At 45.4% G+C, this 13,780-nt stretch overlaps 1 protein-coding gene across 1 annotated transcript in view; it reads right to left on the reverse strand.

Moving 5' to 3' along the window:
- Nucleotides 1–2,381: 2,381 nt before the first annotated feature.
- Nucleotides 2,382–13,780, reverse strand: part of LOC139012930 (adenylate cyclase type 10-like) — a 40,612-nt gene continuing 29,213 nt past the window's right edge. Inside the window, 12 exon segments of the mRNA XM_070419128.1 lie at nucleotides 2,382–2,410; nucleotides 2,413–2,478; nucleotides 2,987–3,200; nucleotides 3,712–3,910; nucleotides 4,351–4,468; nucleotides 4,728–4,846; nucleotides 5,432–5,528; nucleotides 5,614–5,818; nucleotides 7,862–8,018; nucleotides 8,598–8,770; nucleotides 10,470–10,595; nucleotides 10,941–11,160. Of these exon segments, the coding sequence (XP_070275229.1) occupies nucleotides 2,382–2,410; nucleotides 2,413–2,478; nucleotides 2,987–3,200; nucleotides 3,712–3,910; nucleotides 4,351–4,468; nucleotides 4,728–4,846; nucleotides 5,432–5,528; nucleotides 5,614–5,818; nucleotides 7,862–8,018; nucleotides 8,598–8,770; nucleotides 10,470–10,595; nucleotides 10,941–11,160 (1,723 nt within the window).

Consider the following 13,780-nt stretch of genomic DNA (forward strand, 5'->3'; position numbering starts at 1 on the left):
AGAGATCGGTTGCCTCCGCATGCACCCTGACCAGGGATAGAACCCATAATCTAGGTATGTGCCCTGACCTGGAATTGAACCCGTCACCTTTTGGGTACCGGATGACTCTCCAACCAACTGAGCCACACTGGCTGGGGCTTAAATTTATTACTTGTTTAGAATAAAAATTACAGATTTCCTTTGTTTTTTGTTCTTTGTTCTTCATTGTTTTTCTGTTGTTTTGAGTTACTGATCAAGAATATGCTATGATGGAATTTGATAAAGGATGATGAAGGGGTTTGGAATTTTTTAACTTTATTTTTGTTGTTTACACTATTACAGATGTTCCCATTTTCAATAAAATTCTTTAAGAAATTTCCAAAAGGGAAATAAATGCAAAAAAGGAAAGACCAATGTCTTATTAGTACTGTTGTGGGAAAGAAGGGTGCAGCAAATATATACCGTAGCTTGCACGTGCATAGAATACTTCTGCAAGGACACACAGAAAGGGTAACACACCTCAGCTCTGGGGAGGGAGACTGGTGGCTGGAGGACAGGAATGGGAAACTTTCACCGTTACATACTTTTGTTCTTTGAATTTTGTACCACATAAATGTATTATCTATTTTTAAATATAAAAATTAAATCGATAACAGCTAAGATCTCTTGCGTGCCTACTATGTGCCAGCACTGTTCTAGCACTTTATATGCATTTAATTTTCACAATGACAATCTTTTTAATCCTTATTTACAGACAAGGAAAGTGAAGCATAAAGAAAATAAATTATATGACGAAAGTAACACAGCTAATATGTAGGATTTAAAATTTGACCTAGGCTGCCTGGCACAGAGTCCTTGCTCCTGACCACAACTCTATACTGTCTCTCAGAAATTTAAAGGAGTAGAAGAGGAGAAAGGAAGCGGGGGGTGGGGTGGGGGGGGGGGGGGATAAGAGGCGGAAAAGTGGAAGGGAAACAAGAGGGGAGTGGAGGGGGAGGAAGAAGAGTAACAAGAGGAGGGAAGAGGGTATGTGCAGACTAGACAGGACAATTTAAAAGAAGTCCAGGCCTCTCTTTCCCAAACATCCTTAAAGTTCTGACTGTGGCCATTTGAACAGAATACTGAAGCCTGGGCGCAGGGTAGGTCCCAGGAAAGCCAGTGAGCCTAGTGGTGAAGAGCATAAACTCTGGAATTAAATTGGAGTTGGAATCCCAGCTCCACCATTTTGTGGCTGTTTCTTAGAGCAAAACCTTTCTAAGCTTTGGCTTCTTCATCTATAAAATGGGAATAAAAATACTTGCTTCACAGAATTGATAATGGGATTTAAAGAATGTACTTCAAGCACAAAGTGAGGGATAAGTGGTAGCTATCATATCATTAGTTAACTGGCTTTATGAACACCAATGATTGAGTTATAAGCATAAAAATCAGTGGGAAGGTTGTACTCTGTGGAAGAAAGACCATCGAACAGATAAAGGCCAAAGACAGCAGCTCCAAAAGGGGAGAATAAAGAAAAGAGCTAGAGTCATATACCCTCTGGCAGTTTCAGTTTCTTATGGAAATGCCCAAATCATATACCACAAAGGAGAAATGAATTCCCACTGTGTACCTCAAGATTCTTTGGTTTCTTTTATATATATAATTTATTTTTATTTATTTGAGAGAGGAAGGGAGAGGGAGAGAGAGATAGAAATATCAATGATAAGAGAGAATCATTGATTGGCCGCCTTCCGCACACCCCCCACTGGGGACGGAGCCCGAAACCCAGGCAAGTGCCCTTGACCAGAATCGAACCCGGGACCCTCCTGTCCACAGGCCGATGCTCTAACCACTGAGCAAAACCAGCCAGGGCATTCCTTGGTTTCTTAGCAGCCCATTTCCACACCTGTGCCAAAGTGGTCAGCACCAAAGCACCCACACTGCCAGCCTTCCTTTGTAATGACAACCTCTTCATTAGGGCTCCCAGACTGCTGGTCTATCCCAGTTTTATTTCTCTACAGTTGTGCAATTGACAGTCCAGAGTTAAGAAAGATCTAAATTTCATGCTTCAGAAACACAGGCTTTTATATATATATATATATATATATATTTTTTTTTTTTTTTTTTTTTTTTTATTGACCTCAGAGAGGAAGGGAGAGGAAGAGAGGTAGAAACATCAATGATGAGAGAGAATCAATGATTGGCTGCCTCCTGCACGCCCCCACCCCCACTGGGGATCGAGTGGGCAACCCGGGCACATGCCCTTGACCAGAATCGAACCCAGAATCCTTCAATCCACAGGCTGATGCTCTATCCACTGAGCCAAACCAGCTAGGGCCAGAAACACAAGCTTTTATTAAAATATACAGTATCTTAAAAAGGAGAACTTGAGGCATTTCTTTGTGTTATATACAATAAGAGAATCATGATCCCTTCAGATGATTTTTTTTGTTTTAATATTACATTCTTGAGTTTCTTCTTCATCCCTGTTCTCCTTGACATCAGTCACTCTGTCAAACCCTAGAACCAGGAACATAAAGAAGATCACAAACACAAAGAATATTCTCAGCAATTACAGATTTAACTCATGACCCTGCCAAAGGAGCCGATTTGCTGGGCCCTGAGGCAAGATACCATATTCCTTCCCCTCTTTTTCTTGTCCATATCTTACCATTTACCTTCACAGACATTAAGACATTACACTGTGATTTCTAAGGCCTTCGTTCTCCCTTAGTGACCTTTGAGGGAACAATCTTGTGTAAGCTGGGACCGGGGAGGAACTTCCTACACTTAAGGATTCCAGATGCTGAACAAAGGCCTGGGAGAGGCTCTTACATTACTTAGCAATGGGTCTAGGCTGGGCCCAGCACTCGTGAGAAGACAGTAACCACCTCTGGAGCAAGGACTAACTCCTTACACCTGTGTGTCCCTTCTTACTTTGGAGGTGAAGCCTTTGGCTGCTCGTGAGTAGGAACTGGAGACTGTTCTGTGTGTCTCTCAGACAAGGGTTCCAGGAAGGAATGCTTACTCTGAATTGCTAAATTTCCATCAAAGGACTTGTTTTCCTCCAGGAATTCTCCCTCTATCCAAATACTGGCCAAGCAGGTGTCCAAAGGACTGATGATGTTAGTCAAGGACATGACTTCTCTCTTTCCATATCTCATTACAGAGGCTTTCAGCTCTGAGACCCACCGGTGATAGACAGGGCAGGTCACACATCGAGAGAAGAACTCCTTAAAGTACTGAAAGGAAAGGAGGGTCCATTAGCTCAGGGATTAGCACTTTCCCTCCCTCCACCCCACTCTGTCAGCACTTACAACAGCCCCCACTCAGCACGCTCACTCAGGCTGGGGGAACAAGGACGAGTTATTGGTGGCAAAGTAGGCACAGAAAGTTGGTTTGAACAGAGGAACTAGAAAGCAGGGCTGTAGGGAGATGTGCCAAATTACAGACTAGCCAGAATGGGTCCACTGAGAAGGGCTGATGGTTAACGTTTCAATGGTGTTGGGCAGTAGCTGTGCAAAGGTTTCTCCTGCCTTTGGGATCCAGTCCTGACCTACGTGCAGGAATATCCGGGAGGGTACGTGAGGTAGGCAGAAAGACTTTCTAGGTGGAGGGACAAAAGAATTCAAGGTGACAAAAGAGACAGGCAACAAAGAGAAGAGTAAGGGACAGATGCAGGTGGCAGAACGAGTATCACAGGGTCAAATGCTACCTTAACTGTTAGTTGAAGGACAGTAGAGAAACAGGTACCTTTAAGACCTGACTCGGAGTCTCTGGGGGAATGTGCATGAAGACACCCTCTGGCACTTTCTGTAACATCAGCACATGGCACTCTAGGAACCGGACAAAGCCGTGTGAACCAAACAGTGAGGCATTGGTTCTTTCCACCAGCTGGCGAGCCTTGGAGAAGTGGTACTCAAACAGGTTCCACTCTGAGTCCTGGGCAAACCTGGAGGGAAAAGCATCGCAGCTCTGAGCTCTGTCCCCTGCTTACTAACCATGGCTATTTCATAGAAGCCTCCTTTTCTAAAGCTCTGAGACCTTCTTGATAGTGAGAATTGTGATGCTGGGAAGTGGCCAAGGTTACTAATTCGAATATAAGTTACTTTCTTGCATGTAAGTCGCAAGCAAAACTTAAAAGGAGACTATTGATATTCAGCCTTGCCATGGGTTATCTAGCACTTACACGTAACCCCAAACTTAACCCTCAACCTATAGGCCTTAGACCTGTTGAAGAAAAAGAAGAAAAGAAGATCTCTTCTAATAAGATGGGGATGGGAGGTGACAGTATTTAGAAGTGGGTCAGAGATGTGAAATAATGACTTCATAGTGTCCTTAAATTTCTACCCTTTCCCACAGACCCGGAGTAAGACTGGCAACACACATTACCACATGGCCAGAGAGGAGTGGACCCCCAGCATCACATTGCTCTGAGAGGTTAGAACGCAGCTATGCTCATAGTATTGAATGAAACGTAGACACTCTCCAAAGGGTCGGCACAGCAATCCTGTGGACAGAGAAGGTAGCCAGGCTACTAGAAGCTGTCCATGTAGGAACAGGTTTCGAAGGTGTGTGGTACAGGGGAGGAGGTATATGTAAGGCAGACACCCCTGAATCACAATGTGGTTCCTAGACTTTGCAGAGCCAGGAGCTGGGAGCAGAGGCCATGCCAGGGGCCAGCTCATGACTGCCTGTGTTCCCAACCTCAGGCCCCATCTAAGGTCTGAATCCCTCAGGAGTACAAAAGAGCCATGCACAAGATTTACCTTTCCCGTAGAGCAGCAGATCTAAGCAAGCAGAATAGAAGCAGGCCAGGCCAAGGATATCATGACCCTGGGAAATGAGCGCCCACTGACTGTCCAGCACATGGACACACAGATCAAATCTGCCGAGAGACAGAGCCACTGGGACCAGCTAGGGAGTGGGGAGCACAATGCAGGACGGGAGGGGATCTTACACCTTCCAAACAGCCTAACATCCCGTGCACCTCCTCTCCACAGCTCTATTTTTATACAGAGAGCATCTGTACCTGGGACCAGAGCTCTCTCTAAGCAAAACAAGTGGGAAAATGCCTCTAAGACAGTTTCCTGAGTCTTGAACTACTGCAATTCTCTACCCCCCTAAAAGAAAAGAAAGAGAGAGAGAGAGAGAAAAAACTCATGGACATAGACAGCAGTGTGGTGATTGAGGGATTGGGGAGTGGGGGTAGGTGGAGGTAGAAGAGGGTATAGGGGGATAAATGAACATAGAAAAAAATAGAATGAAGAAAAAATTTTATTTTAAAAAAAAGGAGCTCAGACTGCACTTCCCACTGCTAACCCCCACACCTAAGACAGTGCTTCCTGTAGTAACAGGAGAAGAGACAGCTGTGGGAATGAACAGCTGTCTCTTCTCATCTCATCTTCTATGGGAGATCATACCATCCCCTCTTAAGCAATAAATAGAAATGAAAAAAAAATGATCTTAATACTTCTTCTTGAGAAATGCAGATCTAAAGAGAACGGAGAGAACCAGATTCTGCAGAGCTGGTTTCCGGAGGTGCCTGCATATCTCATGAGCTTGAAAACCTGAGGAGGTAAGAGCATTGTGAGGTGTGGCTGTGAGTCTGGCCTCTCTGAAGGCCTCAGGCCCACCAACCCCAAGTCCTGTTACCCAGCTTGATGGAGAGGTCAAGGTGGCCGAGACAGAGCTTGGTGTAGGCCAAGGTCTGCATGAGCTGCGCGGTGGCCAACAACCCCTCTCTGGAGAACCAGCACAGGCTGCTTTTCTGAATGGCCATCTGTTCGCAGTGCAGCCACTTCTCCGTGTCACCCACGTTCTGGGAGAACTGGGAGAGGGCCACGTAGGTAGAGACAACCTGCGGGGCAGAGCATAGGGCAAAACATTCTGATTGTGCATTTACACTACATTCCATCTCGTCCCTCTTCTGCATAAGTGCCCATGCTGGTGCCATGCTGCTCATTCGGTCAGGACTCCTGGTGTCCCTACACTCACCTCCACTCCAGCTATGAAGACATATCCTCCTCACCCTTACACTTCTAATGTGATTATTCTCACTGTCTGTTCTTTAGACAAACCATTTTCTCAACCTGCCCCTCGTCTTTTTCTCCAATCCCAGACTTTCCCTTGGAGAACACTGGCCAAACCTCATCAGTGTTGTCTCTAATTAAGGTCTCCGATTTTTGCTCTTTAGAGCTCTTCAGCATTGCTGCTAGGTTCCTGGTATAACTGTGTGCACATCTGACATGGTTGATGACTCTCTTCTCAAAGTAGTTTTCAGTAGGTCTTCAGGACATCATACTCTCTCAGTTTCCCTCTCGTTTCTCTGGCAACTTCTCAGGTTCTTGTGCTGGTTTCTCCTTATGACTGACCTCTTCACACTGGAGCTATTAACTCAGTCCTTGGACCTTTTCTCATTCTCTTGGTGATCTCACCGAATTTCCTGGCTTTAAATACCGTTTATACACTGATGATTCCATATTTCTATTTCCAGCCCAGACCTCTCTCATGAACCCACAGTTTATATTCAGCTGCCTACACATCTCCACCTGGATGTCTAATGGACATCTCAAATTAAATCTGTCCAAAACCTTGCAGCCAATCTTCCCCAAAATCTGTTCCTTCTACAGACTTCCCCATCCCAATTAAGAGCATTTCCATCCCTCTGGAAGTCCACACTGCAAATCCTGGGATTATCCTTGACACTTCTCTCTCACATCTCGGAATTAATCTGTGAGCGAATCCTGTTGGCTCTCTCTTGAGAGAAGACCACTCCTCCCCACTTCCTCTGCCACCACAAGCCAAGCCGACCATCTCTTGTCTGTGTTATTGTAATGGCCTCCTAACTGGTCTCCCAGCTTCCTCTCTTGCCCCTTTCAGTTTATTTTCAATATGGCAGCCGGAATAATCTTATTAAAATATAAGTAGATCCTGTCCTCCCTCTTCTAAGAACCCACCAAAGGCTTCCCATCTTCTTTACAATAAAGGCTGAAACCACTACAGTGGCCTATAGGGCCTGCAGGATCTGCCACCCACCTCTCCCTCTGACTCATCTCCTTCCTCTCTCTCATTCCCTCCTTCCCCTCTAGTCACACTGACCTCCTCACTGTTCCTCAAACACAGAGGGCATGCCCTATGCATTCACGGTGCCCTCTGCCTTACACTCTTCTCCCAGATAGCCATGTGGCTTACTTTCTCCCTTCTTCAGATATGCGCCCAAATGTTACCTACTCAGTGAGGCTTTCCATGACTACCTTATTTAAAACAGCACCCACCACTCCTAGAACCCCAGGTCCCCCTGCTTCCACTTATTTTTTTCTCCATGACATTTATTATCACCTAACGTACCATATATTTCACTTTTCTATTATCTATTTCCCTGGAACCAAGATCAGTGCCAGGACCTAATAGGTGTTCATCAAATATTTTTTTGAACAAATGGAGAGAGAGAGAGAGAGAGAGAGAGAGAGAGAGAGAGAGAGAGAGAGAGAGAGAAGCTAAAATTAGGAAGACAGACTTCTCTTCCTTCTTTTCCCTAAGTTAGCAATTCAAATCCTTTTTTTAGATCATGAACTTCTTTGAGAATCTGATGAAAGCTACGACCCCTTCCCGACCTTACACCACTCCCCAAATGCTCTTTTGAACACACACACACACACACACACACACACACACACACACAGTTCTACATTCAGTTCAGTGAGTTCCAGGCGGCTTCATGCCTGGAAAACGCATCTATAAACTGCAAGTTGAGAAACCCTGCTCAAACCCATGGTCAGTGGCGTGCTATTAAATGTGGGTCATTGTGAAACCATGCAAAACCCAGGAACTTGGCAGCGTCTGTCTCCCTAGCATTTCAGGTTTCTGAGTAGGTCTGGGGGTAAAGCAAGGACTGGTTTACCTGGGCTTCATTGGCAAACTCCTCGGCTGAATTCTTCTGCATCAGCGTGGCCAGGCAGGCAAACCTGCGGCTGCTGGCTGTGGCCTCCAGGTTATAGAGCTGCCAGAGCAGGGAGAGGCACTGCACCTGCTGCTGCAGGACTGCCAACTTCTTCTTACTGTTGTGAAGCACAGGGTGGTTAGCATGCCTTATTCTTCACCAGTGCCCAACTGTCCCTTCCCACAGAAATCCAAGTCTACTCCTCCGTGGGCCAGCTACAGACTTCCAAACTCAGAAATGTTTCTGGGATCCAACTACTTCTAACCTCTTAGACCTTTTTAACTCATCCCTCTTGACCAGGAAAAGTTCAGAGAAGTTTTTAAATAAAGGTTTACTCTTTGAATTGCTATTTTGATTAAATATATTTCTTTTAAATGACTATAGCTCAATAACTAGGTAGCAATTTTTATATCAGACAAATATTAAATTGCTACCTAGTTACATATCTGTATATCCATGTATGTACACACACACACCTATCTTTATTTGGAAGAGACAGGGTAACACCACACTCCCAAAACCAAAGTCCTCCTTCTGTTACATCTAATTGGCTAGAGAAGTAAGGCAGAACTAGAACTGTCTGTGATATGCTTAAAAAAAGGAGTCTGAGGTCAATATGGCAAAACTCTAGGCTGGGTCCTACTTTAGTTTCTCTGTGGCCCTAAAGGGGACCAGCACAACTTGGCCAGCTTCTCACTTCTCACTAGGGTTGTCTGCAGGTTGGCTCAGGGAACGGGGATGCCAATATTTTTCCAGGAATGTTTGGAAAAGGACACCAAACCAGGTCCAAGGGAAATTCTTTTTCAGCAGTCGGAGAGCTTGCCTAGCCAGTTTTTTGGCCAAGGTGATCTGTCCCATGTTGAAACAGACCTAGACATGGGAAAATAAGAAACAGTAATGCAAATGTGGGAAGAGCAACCTGGACAAGGTCGTTGATATAACACATTGGCTCTTCTATTTTGGGATGTGCACTTAGGGCTAATGAGGTGCTAGAGTGAGTGCATTGAGTTGGAGCAGAGCCTGGCTACTCTATCAAGCACTAGTAGGGCCAAGAGCAAATAAAGGAGAAAATAGGGTTAAGGAGAAAGTACCCCCCACATTGTCAGTGAGAAGTAGAAGAAGGTTCTGGTTTAGAAAGTGATGCTGCTAGACTGAGGTGGGATTGTCATTTGGGCAAGGATTCAGATGCTGCGGAAAGCACCTGAAATATCACCTCACATATAAAGATACATAACACTGGGGGAGGGACACTGGGGAAGGGACACAGTGGCTAAGTGACAGGGTTGGGGAGATTTTCAACTATATGGTTTTTTTCTTCTAGCTTTATTGAATATATTAATGTGGGCAATGTGATTTTTTCTTTATTGAGATCTAATCAACATATAACATTGTATTAGTTTCAGTTGTACATGATTCATTATATGTATATATTACAAAATAGTTGCCACAATAAGCTAATGTCCATCACCACACATAGTTAAAAATCTTCTTTTTCTTGTGATGAGAACTTTTGAGATCTACTTTCTTAGCAACTTTCAATTATACATCACAGTTTTATTAACTATAATCATCACACTGTACATTACACCCCATTACTAGGCAATTCACAGAAAAATCAATGACTAATAAACATGTAAAAATAATGTACCATATTTCATAGTTAAGATAACTTTCATTTATGTATTAGCAAGTTTTTAAAAGACTAATAGTATCTGATGTTGGTAAGGCTGTAAAGAAGTGTAGAAAAACTCTAATTGATATATTTTTGGTGAACAATTTGGCAATATATTTACTAAATGTAAAATCATATCTTCTGCCTTACTATTTCCACCTCTGGAAATTTCTTTTACAGAAACATTCTCACAAAAGGAGAAAGAGCTATTTCCAAGAATATTCACCATAGTGCACCTGAAGAATGAAATGGATAAGTAAACTTTGATATATCATACAGTGAAATACTTGGCAGCTACAACTGTGATTGATGTACACCAATATACAAATATGTTCAATCTTCATTATTAAGAATAAAAGTCAGCTACAGAAGAGAATGAGGAATATGATTCTATTTTTAAAATAACAAAATAATAACGATATGACTGTGCATATAGCCAGATTATTAACCGTTTGAGTCCCAAGCAGCGCGATTGCGCTGCTGAGATTTTATGTCGAGAAAACATACGATTCGTTTGAGTCCCAGGGGGTATTGAAAAAACACTGTCGAAGAATCCCAAACAGGGCAACCGCGCTTTCTCTAAATGAGTACGAAAAGATCCAAACAGCGTGATAGCGCTTGTTTTATTTTATGTCGAGAAATACCAAGCAGCTCGCGCTGCTTGGGACTCAAACGGTTAACTATGCTGGGGGTGGCATAGGATTATGAAGGTTGTTTCACTTTTTACATATTATATATTTTCATGTTTTGAATTTGTGCACCTTTTATCATATTATCACATTTATAACTGCACATACACAAACACACACCCAAAAAAATCAAAGGGATTTTAAAAGAAATGATAGGATAACTGTCAAGGAGAAATAACCCAAACTTCAAGGTCACCTCCGCTCTCACCTCTGACCGAAGACGGCAGAAAGTGGCCTCCTCAAACTGACAGATCTTCACCTTGTGCCTTTTCAAAAATGAGAATGCAGAGGGCTGGCCCCGAAGACTGCTTGCCTTCCTCAAATAAAAGAAGGCCTTCAAACCAGATAAGGGATGGAGGAACTGGATTAGGATTCAGATGATGCTAGAGGGGAAGACTGGAGTAAGGATATGATGCGGGTCAAGATATGCACGTCAATCAGGTTGGATTTCGAGTTAGAAATGGGGAGCTGGACTGCACATGGCTGGGGGTGGGGGGAAGAGGGGGGCAGGGCCGGCAGCTTGGTGTTCTCTCATTACCACATTCCCACTCATGTTTTCTCCTAAACCCTTTCCAGGTCTTTTCTCGCTCCCACTCTCTCTCCAGGTAACTTGATAGTTAAGAAACCCAATCAAATCCCCAAGTAAAAGGGCTCATCTCAGAAAGCAGAGCTTGCTCACCATGTAGTTATCTGACAGGTCCAAGGAGGCAGCAGCAGCCTCCAGCAGGTAATAAAACGCACAGGTGTTTTCTCCAATGACCAGGCAGTGCTGGATGAGGGGTGAGAGCACTAACTTCAGGATTTCCTCACAGCGACAGGGCTTCGTGGTCAGCAGGTCGTTTTCGGGGCTGGCCTGAGCCAGCTTCCTGCTCACTCGATCCAGGAACTCTTCCTCTGACCTTTGTGGAGAGATGAAGAAATGAGAGTGGCCAGGTGCAGCCACTTTTGTCAGGCATTACCGGGTCTCCAAGCCACTTTCCCAGGAAGCTTTCCTTTAGAACTCATTAATTCTATGTCTATCCTTCCCCTCCATCACTCTTAAAAGTCAGAGGCCTAATCTATAACGGCAAAGTTCTATTACAGATTTTTTAAAAACCTAAAGTCAATCTAATACCTCACAAACTAAATGGAGAAACGACCACACCTGAAGAGTAAACTAACAATGTGTTAAATAAATAAAATCACCAAAGTGATACAAAGCAATAAGTAATAATACATTTATCTCTTAATGTATTTGAACTTTGTCACAGTACATTTGAACATTATCTTATACTAGAGCAGCCGTGGGCAAACTACAGCCCGAGGGCCAGATCCGGCCCGTTTGAAATGAATAAAACTAAAAAAAAAAAAAGACCGTACCCTTTTATGTAATGATGTTTACTTTGAATTTATATTAGTTCACACAAACACTCCATCCATGCTTTTGTTCCGGCCCTCCGGTCCAGTTTAAGAACCCATTGTGGCCCTCGAGTCAAAAAGTTTGCCCACCCCTGTACTAGAGGCCCGGTGCACAAAAATTTGTGCACTCGGGGTGGGGGGTGGGGGGGGTGGGTCCCTCAGCCCGACCTGTGCCCTCTCGCTGTCTGGGACCCCTCAGGAGATAACGACCTGCTGGCTTAGGCCTGCTCCTGGGTGGCAGAGGGCAGGCCCAATCCCTAGGTGCAGCCCCTGGTCGGGCTCAGAGCAGGGCTGATTGGGGAGTTGGGGCGCCGCCCCCGTCATGCACAGAGCAGGGCAGATAGGGAGGTTGCAATGCCACCCCTAGTCACGCTCAGGGTAGGGCTGATTGGGGGGTTGGGGCACCGCCCCCTGTCACATTCAAGGCAGGGTTGATAGGGAGGTTGTGCCGCCACCCCCTGTCACACACACAGCAGGGCGGATCAGGGGGTTGGGGTGTCGCCCTCTATCACCCACAGAGCAGGGCCGATCAGGGGGTTGGGGCGCCACCACTGTCACACTCAGGGCAGGGCCAATGGGGAGGTTATGGCTCTACCCCATCACACACAGAGCAGGGCCCGTGTAGGGGGCGGGGGGTTGGGGTGTCGCCCTCTATCACCCACAGAGCAGGGCCGATCAGGGGGTTGGGGCGCTGCCACTCTCACACTCAGGGCAGGGCCGATGGGGAGGTTATGGCTCTATCCTGTCACACACAGAGCAGGGCCCGTGGGGGGTGGGGGGTTGGGGCGCCGCACCCTGTCACATACAGAGCCGCAGGGCGATCAGGGGGTTTGGGCGCTGCCCCCTGTCACGCTGATCCGGTGCCAGGGGGCCTCGTGGCTCCGCTGATCCCGGTGCTGGGAGGCATATTACCCTTTTACTATATAGGATAGAGGCCTGGGGGCCAGCTGGTTTGCCCTGAAGGGTGTCCTGGATCAGGGTGGGGGTCCCCACTGGGGTGCCTGGCCAGCCTGGATGAGGTGATGATGGCTGTTTGCAGCTGGTCACACACCCTTCAGGGTGGGGATCCCCACTGGGTGCCTAGCCAGTCTGGGTGAGGAGCTGAGGGCTGCTTTCAGTTTGGCAGTTGACTGAAGCTCCCAACCGCTACTTTTTTTCTTTTTCTTTTTTTTTATTCTGGGCCAGCTTTAGCTCTGGCTCTAGCTCTGAGGCTTCCGCTGCTGAAAGAAGCTATCTGGTTTGTTTGCATTCTATAATCGACACAATGTATAACTCCAGCTCTGAGATCCCAGCCCACTGAAAGCTGGTTTCTGGGGTTTTGTTTAGCTTCTTATTTGCAACATAGTACATAGTTTCTTAGAGTTGCAGCGCAGAGGCCGGCAAGTCAGGCGGGGAACGTTGGAGTCTGCAGTCACTGGAGCAAGCAAGCCTCATGTTCGCTTCCAGCTGCCTGGCTGCCGGCCGCCATCTTGGCTGACAGTTAATTTGCATAAGGATATGCTGATTAGCCAATGGGAAGGGTAGCGGTCGTACACTAATTACCATGTTTCTCTTTTATTAGTGTAGATACCACCACCATCTTATCCTGCAACAACCCTGTCATTCCAGCAGCCAAAAGTTACTACCGTTTTGCAGATGAAGAGACTGAGATTGAGAGAGCTTAAGTGATTTATATAGGGCCTCAAAACTCCTAGTAGCCCACCTCTCTGACTACTAGTCCAGGGCACTTTCCACAGGTACCATGAGTTCAAAAGAGATCAGGTCTTTCTGAGACGGAATGATCAAAAAAAGTGGGCACTGAGGAGGGCTTTGAAGGCTGGTGAACATTCTGATAAGTGGAAGGAGATGGAGGCCACTTAGTATTTTAAAAAAGGAGAATTGTGTGAGCCAGACACACAGGTGTGTGTGGAGGTGATTCATGTCAAATATGGATAGATTTATGTTTGAAAAGTAGAATATCAAGTTGGAAAAGAGAGAGAAGACTACAGCGTGGCTGGTGAACTCAAGGTAGGGACATTTAATATTAGTGGGACAGGCATTTGAAAACCAGAGGTACATGGTTGGGAAGTGTAAGTTCATTTTAATATCAGCTGGGGTCAAAAATAATTGAGAAGGCAAATT

The sequence above is a fragment of the Myotis yumanensis genome, unplaced genomic scaffold (assembly GCF_028538775.1).
Source record: "Myotis yumanensis isolate MYYU_CA2020_CCGP unplaced genomic scaffold, mMyoYum1.0.hap1 SCAF_6, whole genome shotgun sequence".
In the NCBI taxonomy this organism is placed as follows: domain Eukaryota; kingdom Metazoa; phylum Chordata; class Mammalia; order Chiroptera; family Vespertilionidae; genus Myotis; species Myotis yumanensis.